The sequence below is a fragment of the Amblyraja radiata genome, chromosome 5 (genome assembly GCF_010909765.2).
Source record: "Amblyraja radiata isolate CabotCenter1 chromosome 5, sAmbRad1.1.pri, whole genome shotgun sequence".
Classification (NCBI taxonomy): Eukaryota; Metazoa; Chordata; class Chondrichthyes; order Rajiformes; family Rajidae; genus Amblyraja; species Amblyraja radiata.
The window spans coordinates 86234487-86253019 of record NC_045960.1 but is presented as its reverse complement, the minus strand read 5'-3'; the positions used below and the strand labels follow the sequence as shown (position 1 = coordinate 86253019).

The window sequence follows — 18533 nt, the reverse complement described above, 5'->3', positions numbered from 1 at the left end:
GGCCCACTGAGTCCGGGCCGACCAGCGATCCCTGCACTCTAACACTATCCTACACACACTAGGGAAAATTTCCATTTATACCAAGCCAATTAACCGGCGTCTTTGGAGTGTGGGAGGAAACCGGAGCTTCCCGGAGAATAAACCCAAGCAGGTCACAGGGAGAACATACAAACTCCATAGACAGCACCCATTGTCAAGAGCAAACCCTGGTCTCTGGTGCTGTAAGGCAGCAACTCTACCACTGCACCACCATGCCGTCCATTGCTTATTTTGCAAAATGAGGTCAGAACGTTGAAAATTGCCTACTGGATTTCAATGGAAATTTTCAGAAAATAATGACCAGGATTCCGAGGAAGAATGCTTTAGCTCATAAGAGAAGTAACATTGGGGATTCTTTAATGTCGCAGAGGGCAGTTGAAGTTTCAGTTAGATGTCTCAGAAAGTCAGCAATACAAACATTTTTCACCGAGGCCTGGATAGCTTCATTGAGTGAACATTCCTTCCAATGGGATTCAGTTCTGCCCACATGGAGTTTGAGAAAGTGTAGCACAGATAATTTTCAGTACAGGAAGCCATTGGATCTATTAGTCAAAAAAGAACCACCAACTTAATCCTCCCTTCTTGCATTAGGTCTGTAATTCAGCAACTCATGCTCTTCCACAACAGTTTCAGTTGCTGAATTACAGACCCAATGCTGGAAGGGAGGATTAAGTTGGTGGTTCTTTTGTGAACTGTGTAACATGCAACACCACCAACCATCCAGGCAGTGAACCCCAGACCCCTACACCGTCTGGGTGACAAGATTTTTCCTCATCTTCCCTCTCATTCTTCTACCAATTTTACACATAAATATTTTAATCCTGTTCCTGAAGGAAACTGGTTGTTGTGGCCATTTGGCTTGTTTTGTGTGTCATTAATTATGGCATTTGCTTTTAACTTTTAGACTGCCCGTTATTATGTGGGTGGGATTTATGACGTATTCTAGGGCGTGTTTGGTGCTAGGTTTCTTGCGCAGAAGCTTAGTTTTTAGTTTAGTTTTGGACTTGCATGAGGAAGGCATGCCCTTCGACCATGTGAAGTTTAACCGAGACACGAGGAGTTTTCTAACGTTTAAGCGATATGCTGGAGTTTAATGAAGATTAGAATGTACGAGTCGGAGTATAAGGTCGGTTGTATCTTATTGTATTTATTCAACAATAAATAAACTATTAATCAAAAGACTGTGTTATGAAGATTTATCTGTAAAGAAGCTCTGAAGGTCTCACGGAGAGCGCACATGCATATTACGATATTCTCCTTAATCATGTAGTCTACTTTAGTGGCTAGAGGGAGTAATCTCTTGATAGATATAAAAATCTGCTGCCTAACTGGTATTCTCTATTTACTCCATCAACAGAACATAGAGAAAATAGGGAAGTGGAGAAAGGACCTCCAGGTGGGTCTGAAGCACCAGGACAGCATATGGTTGAAGACCCAGAGGTCCAGGTGCCCACGCCACTAAATGGTCAATGGCTACAGCAATGAAATTTCGTTCAAGGTGCACTGTGTCTAGGTGTATATCTGAATGACAATAAAGTTTCATTCATTCATTCAACACGCTCCCCAATCCAATGGCCAGAAACAGCTTCACCTGTGGAAGCTGTGGGAGGATCTGCTTGTCAAGGACAGGCCGAGTCAGCCACAGCAAGAAATGCATCCACATTCCTCTCTCTAAGCAGGGCAACCTCAGAGCCGCACCAGCATCCCTTGCAGATGGACAGATATCAACACAGAACACAGATTAGTACAGAAAAAGCTACGGACAACTTCAGCCCTGAATGTCTGTGCTGAATATGATGCCAAGATAAACTAGTCTCAATTAGCTGCACATGATCCATGTCTCTCCATTCCCTGCATATCCAACTACCCATCCAAAAGCCACTTAAACACTGATATCATACCTGCCCCCACCATTCCTGGCAGCACTTTCCAGGTCCTTTCACCCTCTGTGTAACATACTTGTCCCCACACATCTCCTTTGAACTTTACCCCTCTCCTCTTTGATATTTCCACACCAGGAAAAGGGTTCTGACTATCTACTCTATTTATGGTTTCATAATTTAATATACTTCTACCATCTCTTCTTATAGCAGATATCATTGAATCCATGCATCTGTCAGGTAAATTTCTTCAGCACCCTTTCCAAAGTTCCACATCCTTCCTTTATTGGGGTGCACATATTACTCCAAATGTGGCCTGACCGAAGCCCTATAATGCTCACTCATGACTTTCTGACTCTTATACCTAATGCCCTGACCAATTAAGACAAACATACCACATGTCTTCTTGAGCACTCTGTTTATTAGTGTTGCCACTTCAGGGGAGTTATGGACTTAGACTCCAAGATCCCTCTATACATCAATGATGCTATGGGTCATGCCATTAATTGTATATTTTTTCCCTTACATTTGACCTCCCAAAGTGCAACACCTCGCACTGCTTGGATGAAACTCCATCTGTCATTTATCTGCTCATTTCTGCAGATTAACTTTATTTCACTGTATATTTGGACAGCTTTCCTCACAGTTTGTGACTCCAGTAATCTTAGTGTCATCTGCAAATTTACTAACTGACCTATCTACATTTACGTCCAAGTCATATATATCATAAACAACAGAGGTCACAGCACAGATCCCTGTAGAACTCCACTGGTCACAAATCTCCAACCTGAATATTGCCCTTCCACACAACCTATCATGGGAGACCCCTTCCACCCCTGCAATGGACTGTTCCAGCTGCTACGGTCAGGCAAATGCCTTCGCTGCCATGCAGTGAGAACGGAGAGTTTGAGAAGAAGCTTCTTACCAGAGGCCATTAGGACTATTAACTCCTATCTCACCAGGGTCTAAATTTACTGTACCACTCTACTGCTTTTTCTTAAAATTGCTGTTTTTTTCCCTTTTTCCTTCTGCCCACAATATTTAATATGAAAAAGAATATGTGATTCTGTTACATTCTGTGTGTAGTTTGTTTGGTTGTTTGTTTGTTTGTCTTTTTGCACAAAGTCCGCGAGCATTGCCACTTTTCATTTCACTGCACATCTCGTATGTGTATGTGACGAATAAACTTGACTTGACTTGACTCGAACCCTCTTTCTTCTCTCAGTAAACCAGTTATGAATCCACAGGACCAAGTCACCGTTAATCCTGTGCATCTTAATTTTCAGTATCAGCCTACCATTACTAAAATTTTCCTCATCTCCCCTCTAATCCTTCTACCAATTTTGCATATACATTGCCCTCATAAATTTATAAGCCTATAAATGTCATCTCTCTGCTCACTGTATTGAGAATAAACTGAGTTTATCCAATCTCTCATTAAATGTATAGCCTTCCATTCCAGGCAGTATCCTGGTACATCTCTTCTGCACTTTCATTTGCTACCACATCCTTCCTGTAGAATTAGTAATCCATGCCACTTTTTCTGCAGACTGATTATTTTTCTCCACAACCCACATAAACGCTATTAATAGAAATGGACAATTGTCGCTATGCCTTGAAGATATCCAATTATGAAGGGAAAAAAAATCCCAAGGAGGGACCTAGTGGGTCAGGCAGCATCTGTGGAGGGAAATGGACAACCATATTTTTGAGTCAGGACCTATTGTGCATGCTACTCTACCCAAGAAAGGTTGCCTGTCCTCCCTCCACAAATGCTGCCTTTCAGTGCTCTGGTTTTAGCTCAAGACCAGCTTCTGCAGTTTCTGGTGTCTCCTAATTATAAACAGCCATCCCATTGACCAAAGCCAATCACTGCTCCCACAGTTCACATATTCTTCTTCCCATTCCAGGCAACTGAGCTGAAATAAATGTATAGCGCTGTTGCCATATGAATTTGAAAAAACATAGTTTCCTATTTCAGTTTAAAACACATTATTACATTTGCTTTCACATTATATTCAAATCTTTCCACTTCAATTTTGTTCTTATTAAACATGCTGATCAAATCAAACAAATTAACTATTCCCCATGCTCACTAATCAAGTAATCAAGAAAGAAATTCCAATATTTTCCACACACATGTTTCTACCTCACTGTACTTCTCTTTTGTTTTGGCAGAGAGATACATATTGCTTTGCTTAAAGAGTTGCAAACCATTTTAATCAGATTCAACATTACAGCTCTTTGCACACGGCTGCTATTACTTAATTTCTGATTCAAACTCCCACACAAATATAGCCAGAAGACTTATTGCATTATTAATGAGCATCAGCATTCCCTACGCCCTTTTTCCTCATGCACTACATTTCCCTACAGTCTGACAAAACTCCTGTTAAATTGACAGCTCTGGGTTTAGATGTTTCCCATTTTATTTTTTACCATGGATCTTGCCTGTGAGTGTAGGTCTGATTCAACCCTCTCTCCAGATAATTATCTGCTAATCTAATAGCTGCTTTGTTATTGCTATACATTTTTTTAAATAACATAATCTGGACACAAAGCTTCAACTAAAATAACTATTGGAGTCTATTCATAAAATATTCATGGATTCATAGATTGGGATTTTTTTAATTTAGAAGTCATTCTGGGAAAGGATTAATGTGAAGTTGTGAAAATAGTGTTCCAGAAGTCTCAGCATGTGTTAGGGATTAAAATAAATGCATATAAATTGGTTTATCTGCCATTTATTAATTCACTTTAATCTGCAAAGTGTAATTTGAAGACATTTTCAATTTTAGATATTTGCCACCACAATTTAGCAGAAATTTAGTCTCAAAGTGTATTGATATTTACTTGTATCGCCAAAAATAATAGCTTAATTTCTTCATACATAACCCACAGCATCTAGGCATGATGCTGTTTATTACAGTAATACTTGAAGATTGGACAGGTGCCCAAGTCATCAGGAGTTATAGGTTTAATAAGCATGTTGTGCTGGGAAATTCATGCAGTTAGCCATCCATGTCATGCTGCATGTCTGAGGTGACAGATGCTCTCAGGCACACACATCTCAGAATCTAGCTTCCTAGGTCACAGCAGGAGCAACAACAAGCCAACTATAATTTCAATTAAACAGCAGGCTTTACAACTGTCAAGAGTGCTATTGATTGCACATTTGTGACCCTCAAACCACCATACATTATGAGGACATGTGTCAAAAAATGGTATTAAGCCAGGTAAATGCAGATGCATGGTGATATTGTGTATTCAAATCATTCTACCAGTCTCACTTGGCATCTGAGGGTCTGTGACCCTCTTGTCCCTCTGCCTCTCCTGGATAGACCTAATAAGCAGATGATTCTTCTCCGTTGGCCTTGGCATGATGCGGTCTAATGCCACAACAGATCATTCCAATTTTGCTTGATATCTATGTTGGATCACATTTTCTGGATGTCCATAGTAATTTTAGTAATCTCCAAGGATAGCCATAGCAACGCTCTACAATGCTGGCTAACTCAAATAAAATGTATGTTTAAGTTTCATAATCATATGTTTTGATTGTTATATGAGTAATCAAAATAAATTAAAATATGTGTTCAGGGACCCTCCTTTAAAATAAAGAGCAGTAAAACAAAATTGATCGATGGAAATAAAATGTAAAATTACATTAATTCAAATTAAATGAAGAGCAACATATCTCCTAAAGATCTTTTTCAAAAGAGATTTGATTATTTTCTGAACAACATCAACCAGTAAATTTAATTATGATTACTGGTTTTAGTGTTTCGTCCCTCTCCTCCTGCACAGTATGACACATTCCAAAATTCAGGTCAACGCTGAACACTCTACTTCTGGTGAGATACATATAGCAGCTCTCTCTATTTGGCACAAGGTAAGCTTCAAGTTCTCTCTGCAGCCCAGGCACCATCCATGCACAGCATTCCTTCAGATGCCTCGACAGAGCTGGATGAATTTGCATCTGGGAGATAGACACAACAAGCTGGAGTAAATCAGCGGGTCAGACTGGAGTAAAGGAATAGGTGACGTTTCGAGTCAAGACCCTTGATTTCAGATGATGATTCATGTCAACTGCCCTAAGTGTGGTGCTTCGAGAAGACACTTGTCAGTTCTCATTCTATCAAGTGTTTCAGCTATTTCTTCCAAAATAATGAATAAGGTTTCTGATTGTGGAGGTTTCCTCCTACTTTGTACTGAAACATGCAGAGCAGATTTGCTTACAGCTGTCTTCATCTGCTGCTTTGATCTGATTCAGAAAAAACTACCCTGACGAAGATTATTTCTCAATATGTTCATTTTGCTTGAATGAACCAGCAAAAAGTTCCGCTAATGAATTACGTGAGTGAACCTAAAACCACTTACATTAGAGGTAGACCTATTGTGCAACCACTCAAGCAGAGAGAACTAGGCAGCTCCCTCGTCTGTGAAGTCACTGACATTACACCATAGGAAGTTCAGACATGTTTGTGCCTATTCTTATTGGCAGGAACAGAGCTTACAATGGTATCTTAATATAGAAAGACATGTGAATATAGGAGCAGCAGGAGGCCACCAGGCCCATCAAGCCTGCTCCACCATTCAATATGGTCATGGTTCATCTATCCTGGCTTCAACTTTGCTTCTGTGCCAATCCCCCATATCCTTCAATTCCTTAATCTTTCCAATTGGAAACCACAAAAAATGGTGAACACTGCACAGTCCATCACCGGTACTGACCTCCTCACCATGAAAAGGGTCGCTGCCTCAAAATAGCAGCTAGCATCATCAGACACCCACACCACTCCTGGCCGCACACTCATTTCACTCCTGCCGCCGGAGAGAATACACAGGAGCCTGAAAACTGTAACATCCAGGCTAAGGAACAGCTTCTTCCCCACAGCTATCAGGCTATTAAACAAAATTAAACCTCCAAATAAGCTCTGAACTACATAAACTTGGAGACGTTGGTTTTGTCTTTTGCACTATCATTGTTTGCTCTGTTTATTATATTGTTTACAGTACTATGTTTAAATATTCTGTTATGCTGCTGCAAGTAAGAATTTCATTGTTCTGTCTGGGACATATATATAGACACAACAAGCTGGAGTAACTCAGCGGGTCAGACTGGAGTAAAGGAATAGGTGACGTTTCGAGTCAAGACCATTGATTTCAGATGATGATTCATGTCAACTGCCCTAAGTGTGGTGCTTCGAGAAGACACTTGCCAGTTCTCATTCTATCAAGTGTTTCAGTTATATATATAAAACTCTCATCTTGTTTGTTAGTATATCCGTGAATTGTCTGTGTGTCTGTGAGACTGTCTGTGTGTCTGTGAATATGATCCTGAAACTAGGCCACAGCAGTACACGAAAGCACAACAATTTTTGGCCTACCTTACTCACCATTGCCCTGTGGTGTATTGTGTCAAGTTTCGTTCAGGTTGATGGTATATTTTACAACTTATTCACATTTTAAACTTTACAAAAAACACTTTGACAAAAATCTCTTCCATCTGCACTGGCCGTTAGCAGTGTATGATGTCACAATGGGATCTAATTTACATTTTTTTAAAAACTCTGTTTTGAAAAGCACAGCAGCGTTCTACCATTACATCACAAAGGGATCTCATTTGCATAAACAAAAATACATTAAAAAAAAAACAGCAGCTTCCACCTCACAATTATATCAAGGGGGTAGGGAGGGGAGAGGGGTCATGGAGAGAGGTAGGGAGTAACCAAGAGTAGGGGAAAGGAGAGGGAGGAAGACGTGAGGGAGGGAGTGGGGGAGGGGAGCAGGAGAGGGGAAAGAAGAGGGAGGGTGAACAGGATGGGGAGGATAGGGGTAGGAAGGCGCACTTGGGGACGGTTGCCGTGAATCGCGTCACTATGGGGATCTCTGGCGTCACAACGGAACCCGGCAGCCACATCTGCGCAGTTGAGGGCTCTGGGTGAGTGGTGGAATATTGCGTTCGGGGACCAGCCCATGTGACAGGGATCCAACGTGTCCCACTTGTTCTAGTAAAAATTACTAAAACTGTCATTTTGTTTGCTTTTATGTCTGTGATTCTGTTCCTGAAATTATTGGAAAACGGTACACGATAGTGCTACAATTTTTGGCCTACCTAATTCACCATTGCCTGTTGTGTGATGTATCAAGTTTAGTTCAGATTAATAGTATATTTTACAAGTTATTCACATTTTAAACTTTACAAAAAACACTGACAAAAATCTCTTCCATCTGCATTGGCCGTTAGCAGCGTATGACGTCACAATGGGATCTCATTTACATAAACTGCCCATCAGCAATGTTCCAACCCACAATTACGTCACAATTGGAATCTCATTTACATTTAAAAAAACTCAATTAAAAAAAACACAGCAGCTTCCACCTCACAATGACGTCAAGGGTGTTAGGGAGGGGAGAGGGGTTATGGAGGGAGGGAGGGAGTGACTGAGGGTAGGGGAATGAAGAGGGGGGGAGGTGAGGAAGGCAGTGGGGAGGGGAGGAGGAGAGGGGAAAGAAGAGGGAGGGTGAACAGGAGGGGGAGGCAGTGCTGGGGGATGAGGGGGAATGGAGGAGGATAGGGATAGGAAGAGAGATGGTGAGACGCACTTGGGGAGGGTTGCCGTGACTTGCGACACAATGGGGATCTCTGGCATCACAACGGGAACCCGTCAACCGCATCTGCGCAGTTGGGGGCTATGGGTGAGTGGTGGAATATTACGTTCGGGGACCAGTTCTCCCATGTGACAGGGACCCAACGGGTCCCATTTGGTCTTGTATAACAATAAAACACTCTTGACTATTTATTCATCTCCACCTAAAATATATCTAATGATTGTCCTCCACCACCCTTGTGGGCAGTGATTTCCAGAGAGAATAATTTTCTATGTAACTCAGTTTTAAATAACTGACCTTTTATTTTGAGGCTGTATCTCTTGCTTGTGGCTCTTCCACATCCACCATGTCAAGTTCCCTCGGGGTCTTCTATGTTTGAACAAGGTTATCCCTCATGTTTTTAAGCTCCGAGAAAGACCAATCAAAACTCTCTTGCCTCTCTTGATAGGACAACCTTCTCATCCCAGGAATTAGCCTGATGGATCTGCTTTGGACTGCAACCAATGCAACAAGTGGGATCTAATCCAACAAAAGTATGGACTTAGAAAAGGCCATAAACAGGCAGTTACCTTCTAGATCAACACCATCTACCTTTAGATTATTGACGTGGAGGCCCTCCCCACCATCCTGTCTACCTAATTTAATTGCTTCGGTCCTTTGCTCTCTTTTCCACAGTTTTTCTGTTTTCATTACAGTAGGTCTTTATTCAAGACACAACAACTCTAATACAAATCTCTTGACACAATGAATCTGTCTGGATTAACACATGTAGCCAGCGGCTATAATAAGCACCAATCTGATTGCTCTGGTAATTTAATCTTGACTACAGAGCAGTAAAGATTCTGTACCGTGTTTGACTCAAGTCTCGCTGATAAACTGGTAATTGTGGCAGATTTATTTTACTGTGAATAGGTGCTGTTCCTCCAGGGTTAAACTAAAGCCGTCAACAAATCCAGTTCACTATTCATTTTTTCTGTCAAATTCATCAAGTATCCCTGAGAAACTGTTGTCCTCAGGAAATGAAAGATATTTTCTTATCAGAAAACCAGCAACTGTCATGTTTTGTTGTTACTTTCCTAATTTACGTAAAACAATATCATACATAATAATACAGGCACAAATAAGTAGTGTTCCCCAATATAACTTGTCCATAAGCATTATTTCAAATTTAAATAATTTTGGATTTTCGACACCATAATTGCTTTCCTTCAAAATCCCGACTTGCAGAGGCTTATGAAGCTACATCAAACTCAATTTAATGCATACTGCATGTGCAGTGAGCTGTGTGTGAACCCAAGCAGGCCAACAGCAAAATGCTCTCAAAACATGTTCTTATTGTGAGTGAGCTGCAGGTCATGACTGCTGAGCCCCCAATGGGGACTCAATGGTTTCAGAGATGAGAGTAGGAGTGGAAGCGATAAATGGCCAGAAATACTCCACATTTTAACAAGGAGCAATCTTTGTGGCTCTATATTCAATATTTTGCTAAAACAGTACCTTTTGGAGAAGATCTCCAGTGATTTCATAGAGGATGGCAGCTGGATTTCACATGGACATGGCTGCTCCAGGCTCAGGAGAGGGTTTGCCCGTTCAGTGCAAACCAATTTCCATCAGAGCTAAAGCCTCATATTGATATATCCAGGGCCAAACCCTAGCTGCAAGGAAAGTGTCCAGGATATTGACATTCCAAAATAGACAGCTATCACCTGCACACTATCCAGAAAATAGGTCAACTTCAGCTGCATTATGTTTATGTGTCACCAATTACCATTGCCTTTGTGTGTTTAAAGTATCACTATATTCACACATAATCTTGGCCAGGTGTAATGACAGACAGAACAGTTGGGAGTGTTCACAAAGCAAAATAAAAATATCAACTGTCACCTCAAGCCTGTTTCAACCTGGCATCTGCAAACAGAATTTCTCGGCAAAACATAATTTATCACTGTTCCACTATAATTTATTTTTCTTACCGTCATACCCTTTGGGTGATGCATCCCTGGTCTGAACTTTGGGAGCAATAGCGCGCTTTCCAAAAAATTGGTTGTCATAGTTGTTATATTCAAATGTAGTCTTAGAATATTTCTCCAGCTCTTTTGCCAGGTTAGATCGAGGTGTGGTGGTGGACACATTGTGCCTGTAGCCATATTGTGGAATCTCCAGCTGCTTAACAAAACACATAGGCCTAAAATGAAAGAGATATGTGAATTACTAGGACCTGCGATTCTTACATACTTGCTGAAGAAAATTACACATTGTTCACAGGATAAGATATACACAGTTCAAATGATAAGGACAGATTTTCCACTTCGGTGCTCCAGTGTGGACCAGCCCCCCCATTGGGAACTCGTGCATCTGTAGCCTGTGATTTATTGTCCATAATTAATGTACCTGCCAGACAGGCTTCTACTTCAGGAACCCTGGAGTAGAAAATGTACCCTACGGTATTCACACTTCCCTAGAATCTAACCTCTTCATAATTAGTGAGAAAATTGAGCTCATAATTATGATTTCCATGCATTTTTGAATGACAAAACATTGTTTTAACAGGAGTCACTTGAAGAGTGAAAAGCTGCAATCCTGCAAGACATTTCTGAATCACAGATGATTTTTCATGATTAAACATTGGCATTGCAAACCATCTCTTTGAACCCTTGGTTTGTAATGTCACTACCAGCAATGTCAAATATTGACAAAGGAAGAAGGACCACTTAGTTTATGATCAGTCCGAGTGATGTTTATCTCGTGTCGTGCTGATGCATAAGACATGGCTATTATGCCCCGAATTAGGGAGTAGAAAATCAGATGTGGATTCCACTCCTGATCTATATCATCTCAACCCACTCCGAAAATATCTTAATGTACATATGGTGAACCCCCCTAGCGAACACCCTGTTCACACCTGCAATGGAGAGTCACATATAAATAATAGGGGAGATATCCAAGGACTGTTAAAATTCACAGGCCCATACGACAGCATCATATAGTCTTATGGAAGAAACAGGGGAAAATATAAGAAACAAATGGGAAAAATATTTGTTGCATTATGTTACTGCTCTAGTTAGCCTGCTATTTAAACAAAAATAAACCAAACCAGAAGAGGTTAAAGTAATATTTCATGAGAATTCGGCAATTTTGTCTGTAGCCAGTATTAGTATTATGTGATACATATGACTTGATAATATACCATTGGCTAGCTGTGCCTCAACGCCATCAAAATAACTCTACCCATATATTCTTTGTTCGCAGGTGAGACTGTGAAATAGTACCGTTTATTTTCATTGCATGTGCCATTATCCGATGGGAGGAGAACTGTTTTACATCAAAAAGATTTCTGTAGAGTAAATATGTTCATCCTGTTGGTCAGGGTAAATTTGAACACTGACTACAAATCTTTCGTCCACTTTATTACCCAATATTCTTGAGTCTTTTCAAAGATACATGGTGATAATTGTAATTTCATCTCACCAGAAACATTATTTGATGGATTTAGTTTATGGACACCCATGCCACCAGCAGACATCAGGGCAGTTTTTGCAGCCCTTTTTAAAATTTCCACGCTGACCAACTGGCCTCTTGGTACAGCTCACCAGACTTCAACCTCAAGAAGAGCAGCCTGCTGGGATGTTGGCTGTGGTCTGTGCAGTTGCCTCGGAGAGCGAGAAAGAGCAAACGTTGCTGCATGGGTCATGTTACAGCTGCTTTGCAGTTTCCCATAACAATTACTCTGCTAAGACTTAAAGCCCTGTCCCACGGTACGAGTTCATTCCAAGAGCTCTCCCGAGTTTGCCCTGATTCGAACTCGGAGATTTACGGTAATGGCTACTCGTCGGTACTCGGGGCTCTCATGGACATTTTTCAAAATGTTGAACATTTTTCACGAGTCTTCCCATGCTTACCTGCCGTTAGTGAGTCTTCCCGAGTACCTGCCGTTAGCGGTACGAGCCGCTAAGAGACGTCCCCGAGCTCCCATGTACCCGCTACGTTCATTCTCCATGCTTACCACGAGTTTGATATTTTTAAACTCGGGAGAGCTCTTGGAATGAACGTACCGTGGGACAGGGCTTTAAGTGAAGTGGGCATGCAAAAGGTGAGCAAGGAGAGAACTGATTCATGTTAGTTTGGTGTTCCATTTCATGTGGGATGTTGGTATTTTGTGACATGACCATTGTTTTGCCTTTGCTTTTGAACGTTTGAAAATCCTTTGAACAGATCTACATGAAAGGCATGAATTTTCTCCATCCTAGAAGTGCGAAACTTTATACAGATGCCTGAACACCAGGATACCAGCACAGGGTGGAAGCACTCCGTGTGTGGTACATGCACCAGAGAGCAACATATGCTAAAGTATTCAGTGTTTAGCATGCCTGATCATGGATGAATTTGTATTTCACTATGTCTCAGATTTTATTTTTGAGTATGTTTGTCTCCTTTTGATGTGAGGCCATGTGCTTCTTCCATCCACAGCCCCCTCTGTGTCTATCATGTAAACCTATGGGGGTGATGCTTCGTGTGAGCAGATGGCTGCAGCATTTCTATTGTAAATATAATCCCTTTTATATAAATGTTATGAATGTTGCTGGATCCCAGTGTCAAAACTGTCTGTTCAAATTTTTTTTAACTTTCAGTTCAAAGGTTATGGTGGAAACTCACTCAGAGCCCAAACCAACCTGACCTAGGTCCTGGCATGCTTCAGGTGACCGGGTGGAATTTTAGGATGAGAATGCAAAAGTGACAGGTATTCAACTGCTATGCCATGTCATAGAGTCTTACAGTGTGGAAACAGGCCCTTCAGCCCAACTTACCCACACCGGCCAACATGTCCCAGCTACACTAGTCCCACTTGCCAGCGATGGCCTATAATCCCTCCAAATGTGTCCTTTCCATACACGTCAAAATGTTTCTTAAACGTTGCGATAGTACCTGCCTCAACTACCTCCTCTGGCAGCTCGTTCCATACATCTACCACCCTTTTATTTCCACACTAACCTGCAGGCCTCATCTGAGTTACCCCTCAGATTTCTATTAAATCTTTCTCCCCTCATCTTAAACCTATGTCCTCTGGTTCTCGATTCCCCTACTCTGGGCAAGAGACTCTGACATTTGTCAGATCATGGATTACTGTAATAATACAGAATCAGAACAAAGCAATACAGATTTAGCACTGGGGCATTGTACCAGCCTCCGCTCTGTTAAACCAAAGGGCAGAATGGTGTATACAGAACATTACTAAGAACAGCTGGTCACACAAGCATCTGGAGAAAATCTCCCACATTCATTAAAAGGTGATAACTTTCCAATCATCCAAATGACCTGCAATCACAGTGCAAGGTTTAGTATTCAGTGCACATTTCCCAGGGATTGGTAAGAATATTAATCAAAAGGATTTACAGACTTCCTAGCTTTTCCAAATTTAAGACAGAATATTTATCGGTTCTACCTTTGTCTCAAGTATGTCAAAGATAAATAAGACCAGAAATTGGGTTTAAATTCACACAGTGGACAATGCCCTTGGTCCGAACTTGGGCCATTAATGTTCCCAAAGATAGACACAAAGTGCTGGAGTAACTCAGCGGATCAGGCAGCATCTCTGGTTGGTCATCCATTCTTTCTCTCCAGAAATGCTGCCTGACCTGCTGAGTTACTCCAGCACTTTGTGTTTATCTTTACCAACATCTGCAGTTCCTTTCCCCACATTAATATTCCCAGTTACCTCTGCCATAAATGCAGGTCTGAAGTTAAGATTAAACATATCCATAAAATGGTTATAACACTAATAATGGATGTGGAGAGGAAGTTTCCACTGGTGGGAGAGTATAGGACTAGAGGTTATAGTCTCAGAATTAAAGGATTTTCTTTTCGGAAGGACATGAGGAGAAATTTCTTTAGTCAGAGGTTGATGACTCTGTAGAATTCTTTGGCACAGAAGGCTGGGGAGGCCAAGTCAGTGGATATGTTTAAGGCAGAGATAAATGGATTATTGATTAGTATGGGTGTCAGAGGTTATGGGGAGAAGGCAGGATAATGGCGTTTGGGGGTGGAGATAGATCAGCCATGACTGAATGGCAGAGTAAACTTGATGAGCTGAATGGCCTAATTCTATTCTTATCACTTGTGATCTTATGAACGCTGTGGTTCCTTACATTCAACAAACAGTATACGTCAAGCCAAATCCCAGGGCAGGAACATCATAGCCACTGAACAATGAGCTGATGATGTGCACCAGTCCAGGGGCAGCCAGCGAATACCACAGTGAGAAGCACAAGTATAACTGCAGATGCAGAACAACAATAAGCCTGCAACGGCAGGAGCTGGATGATGATTAACTAGCAGCCAGCAGCAGCAGATTAGTCACTGCTGGAAACCGCAGATCCGGCGTGTGGATTTCTCTCTATGAGCTCTCGTCGGTGAGCCATGTACTAAATTTCAAGCTAAATTTGAGGATTCAGTAAATGTTAAGCTTATTTTTATTAGTTTAAAAAAATGAATGGCTGTAGTTTCCTTTCTGAAAACCTTCTTAAAATATCAACCCTAATTTATAATTGGATAAACCATGATTTAATTTCTGTATTAAATTTTATATTTTGCTTGCTAATTTGCCAATCATGTCGGACCATCTGCCTGAATTGTGTTTGGAGATCACCAAGCTGCTCTGTGAGAGGGTATCCCTGGATGTTATTTCCAGAAGGCACGTGATAAGATTCATGCTGCATTAACTCCACCATAACATTATGATATTGGTTCAGTGCAGGTCAAGAGATACGCCTTGAATTTCCCAGCAGTGATTTCCCTTTCACTGTTTCAATTGGTCAGCATTATAATGGCAAATCAAGATTACACAATTGCCACAGCTTTCACAATGTCTTTCTTAAGATCTAAGGAATGATAAACTGGGTACATATGGAATTAAAGGCTCTGTTTTGACCTCAGGGAAGCCATCCTGTTGGACAGGAGACTAGCAGAGCAGACGAACTTTAGACTAGTGATGAAATCACTCACACGGATATCAAAACCTATGAATGATATTGAAGGTGTCACATTGCTAAAAATGACATTTACCAACTGCAGAGTGCAGGCGTTGATGACAATAGCATGTTGGCAGGAAATCTGATCAATGTTTGATGGCAATCTTTGCCAAACCCAGAAGGTGGGACACCCTTGACTCAGGCAACGTGCTCCTGATCCAGAACAGTGCCAACACCCTTGCAGGTGTGTTTGCCAATTTGGGGAGGGTTGACACCAGTTCAAGGCTCAAGGGTCAAGAGTGTTTTATTGTCATATGTCCCGAAATGGAACAATGAAATTCTTACTTGTAGCAGAGCAACAGATATGTGAGCATATAATGGCAAAGGAATGCAACAAAGTGTATAAGTACTATAGGGGGTGAGGAATGGAGATGGAAAACTAATTCTGCAGGTACTTGGGAGGAATGCTAGCCTGAGCTACATCCATTTCAATGCAGGGAGCCTGAAAAGGAAGAAAAACTATAGGCAATTATTAACATAAAGTAATATTATGTTGTTGCGATCACAGAAAAATTGTTAAATGATGGGCGAGACCGACAACTCAAGAATCTCCAGGTATGAAGGAGATTCCACGAGGAATATAAAAGAGGAGACAGCATTGCAATATCAATCAAAGTGTTAATTGCTGAAATATGGAGGAAGGATATCCAATGTTCTTCAATATAAGCCATATGTGTAGAGCATAGAAACAAAAAAATGGGGTTGTCACTTGGCTCAGGGTGTACTACAGGAGGAGTAAAAATAGCAGAGCAGTGTAAAAATAGGGTAAGAATAGTATAGGATTTTAGCTACCATAATATTAACTGGAATTGTCCATCAAACAACCCCCAGTATATCTTTATCGGTGCAGGCAATTATTAAATCGAGGTAATTCCAATATTCAGCATCAGAATACAGCAGCATGATGTGTGATCGGTTAATGGCAGTCATGACAAACTGCAGCTTCATAAAGTGCGTCAGAAAGTGAAATTGTTAACATATAGGTCAGGACTGCGGCTCTGCTCTCACAACATGCCAGAACCCAGTGCAAGTAACCAACCCCAAACAGAACATCAACTTGAAAGAACACAAAGAGCTGGAGTAACTCAGATGGTAGGGTAGCATCTCTGAAGGACGTGGATGGACAACGTTTTGGGTTGGAACCCTTCTTCAGACTGATTGTAGTGGGGGAGAGGAAGCTGGAAAAGAGGTCGGGCAGTAGAGTTGCTGCCTTACAGCGCCAGAGACCCAGGTTTGATCCTGGCCATGGGTGCTGTCTCTACGGAGTTTGTACATTCTCCCTGTGACTGTGTGGGTTTTTGCCCAGGTGCTCTGGTTTCCTTCCACACTCCAAAGATGTACAGGTTTGTAGGTTAATTGGCTTTGGTAAAAATTGTGAATTGTCCCTGGTGTGCCAAATAAAGCTGGTATGCGGGGATTGCTGGTCGGCTTGGACCCGGTGGGCTGAAGGGCGTGTTTCCATACTGTATCTCTAAATAAAATCACATGGAATCCAGGGCAAGCTCATGAAGTGGATACAGAATTGGCTTAATGGTGGGAAACAGATGGCGATGGTGGAAAGCTTTTCTTCAAACTGGAGGCCTGTGACTACTGATGTACCTCACGGTTTGGTGCTGGGCCTATTGTAATTTGTCACCAGCCCATCAACGATTTGATGAGAATGTGCAAATCATGGTTAGTAAGTTTGCAGATGTCGCCAAAATAGATTGTATCGTAGACAGTAAATTATAGCACGATCTCAATCAGCTGGGCAAGTGGGTTGAGAAATGGCAAATGAAGTATGTCAGATAAGTGAAAGATGTTGCACTTTGAGAAGTCAAACCAAGGCAAGACCTTCACAGTGAATGGTAGGGCCCTGTGGAGTGTTTTGGAACAGAGAGATCTATTAGTACAAGAACATTGTGCATTGCATGTCAATATGGTGGTGAAGAAAGTTATCGGTACGCTGGCCTTCACCATTCAGGGAATTGAAGTATAGCAGATGTGATGTAGAAACATAGAACTGGTTAAACACAAAAGGACACAAAGTGTTGGAGTAATTGAGCAGGTCAGGCAGCATCTCTGCTGAACACGGATAGGTGATGTTTTTGGTTGAGGGTCTGAAGAAGGACCTCTACCCAAAACATCACCTATCCATGTTTGCCAGAGATGCTGCCAGTCCTGCTGACTTATGGGCCTGTCCCACATACACAAATTTTTCGGCGACTGCCGGCACCCGTCATAGGTTGTTGCAGGTCGCCGAAATTTTCAACATGTTGAAAATTCAGCGGTGACCAGAAAGACGCTACGACTCTTTGGGCGACTGAGGAGACTACTCATGACCATACAGGCGGCACCCTGGCGACATGTCGCGGGGTGAAGCCTGTATGGTCGTGAGTCATCGCCCAAAGAGTCGTAGCTTGTTCTGGTCGCCGCTGGATTTTCAACATGTTGAACATTGTCGGCGACCTGCAACAACCTATGACGGGTGCCAGCAGGCCCTTTACTACAGCACTTTGTGCTCTAGAAGTTGGGATGTAAGATGATAGACATACAAAATATTGGTGAGGCTGCATTGTTGCGTTTAGTTTGGTCACACTAATGCAGGAAATATGTCATTAAGCTGAAAAGAGTGCCTTGAAGCCCTGTGCTAAAGAGAGAGGTTGGGCAGGCTCAGACTTGATACCTTGGAAAGCAGGAAGCTGAGAGGTGCTCTTACATAGATGTATAAATTTATGAAGGGAATAGATAGGGTAAACCACATATTATGTTTCCCAGGATTGTCGCTATGTCGCTCTTCCAGGGAGATGCTAAATGCATTTCGTTGTCTCTGTACTGTACACTGACAATGACAATTAAAATTGAATCTGAATCTGAATCTGAGGATACAGGAATCTGAAAGTAGAGGGCATAGGTTTAAGGTGAAAGATTTAATAGGAACCCGAGGGGCAACTTTTTTTACTAAGAGGCTGGTGGGTATATGGACCATGCTGCC

General features: G+C 41.7%; 1 protein-coding gene across 9 annotated transcripts in view; it reads right to left on the bottom strand.

The window, feature by feature from the left end:
- The window catches only part of myt1l (myelin transcription factor 1 like), a 438397-nt gene that overhangs the window by 144129 nt on the left and 275735 nt on the right, over nucleotides 1-18533 (bottom strand). For all 9 annotated transcript variants that reach the window (XM_033021668.1, XM_033021673.1, XM_033021674.1 and 6 more), the window contains one exon: nucleotides 10508-10719. In XM_033021668.1, coding sequence (XP_032877559.1) covers nucleotides 10508-10719 — 212 coding nt within the window. The remainder of the gene's footprint in view (nucleotides 1-10507; nucleotides 10720-18533) is intronic.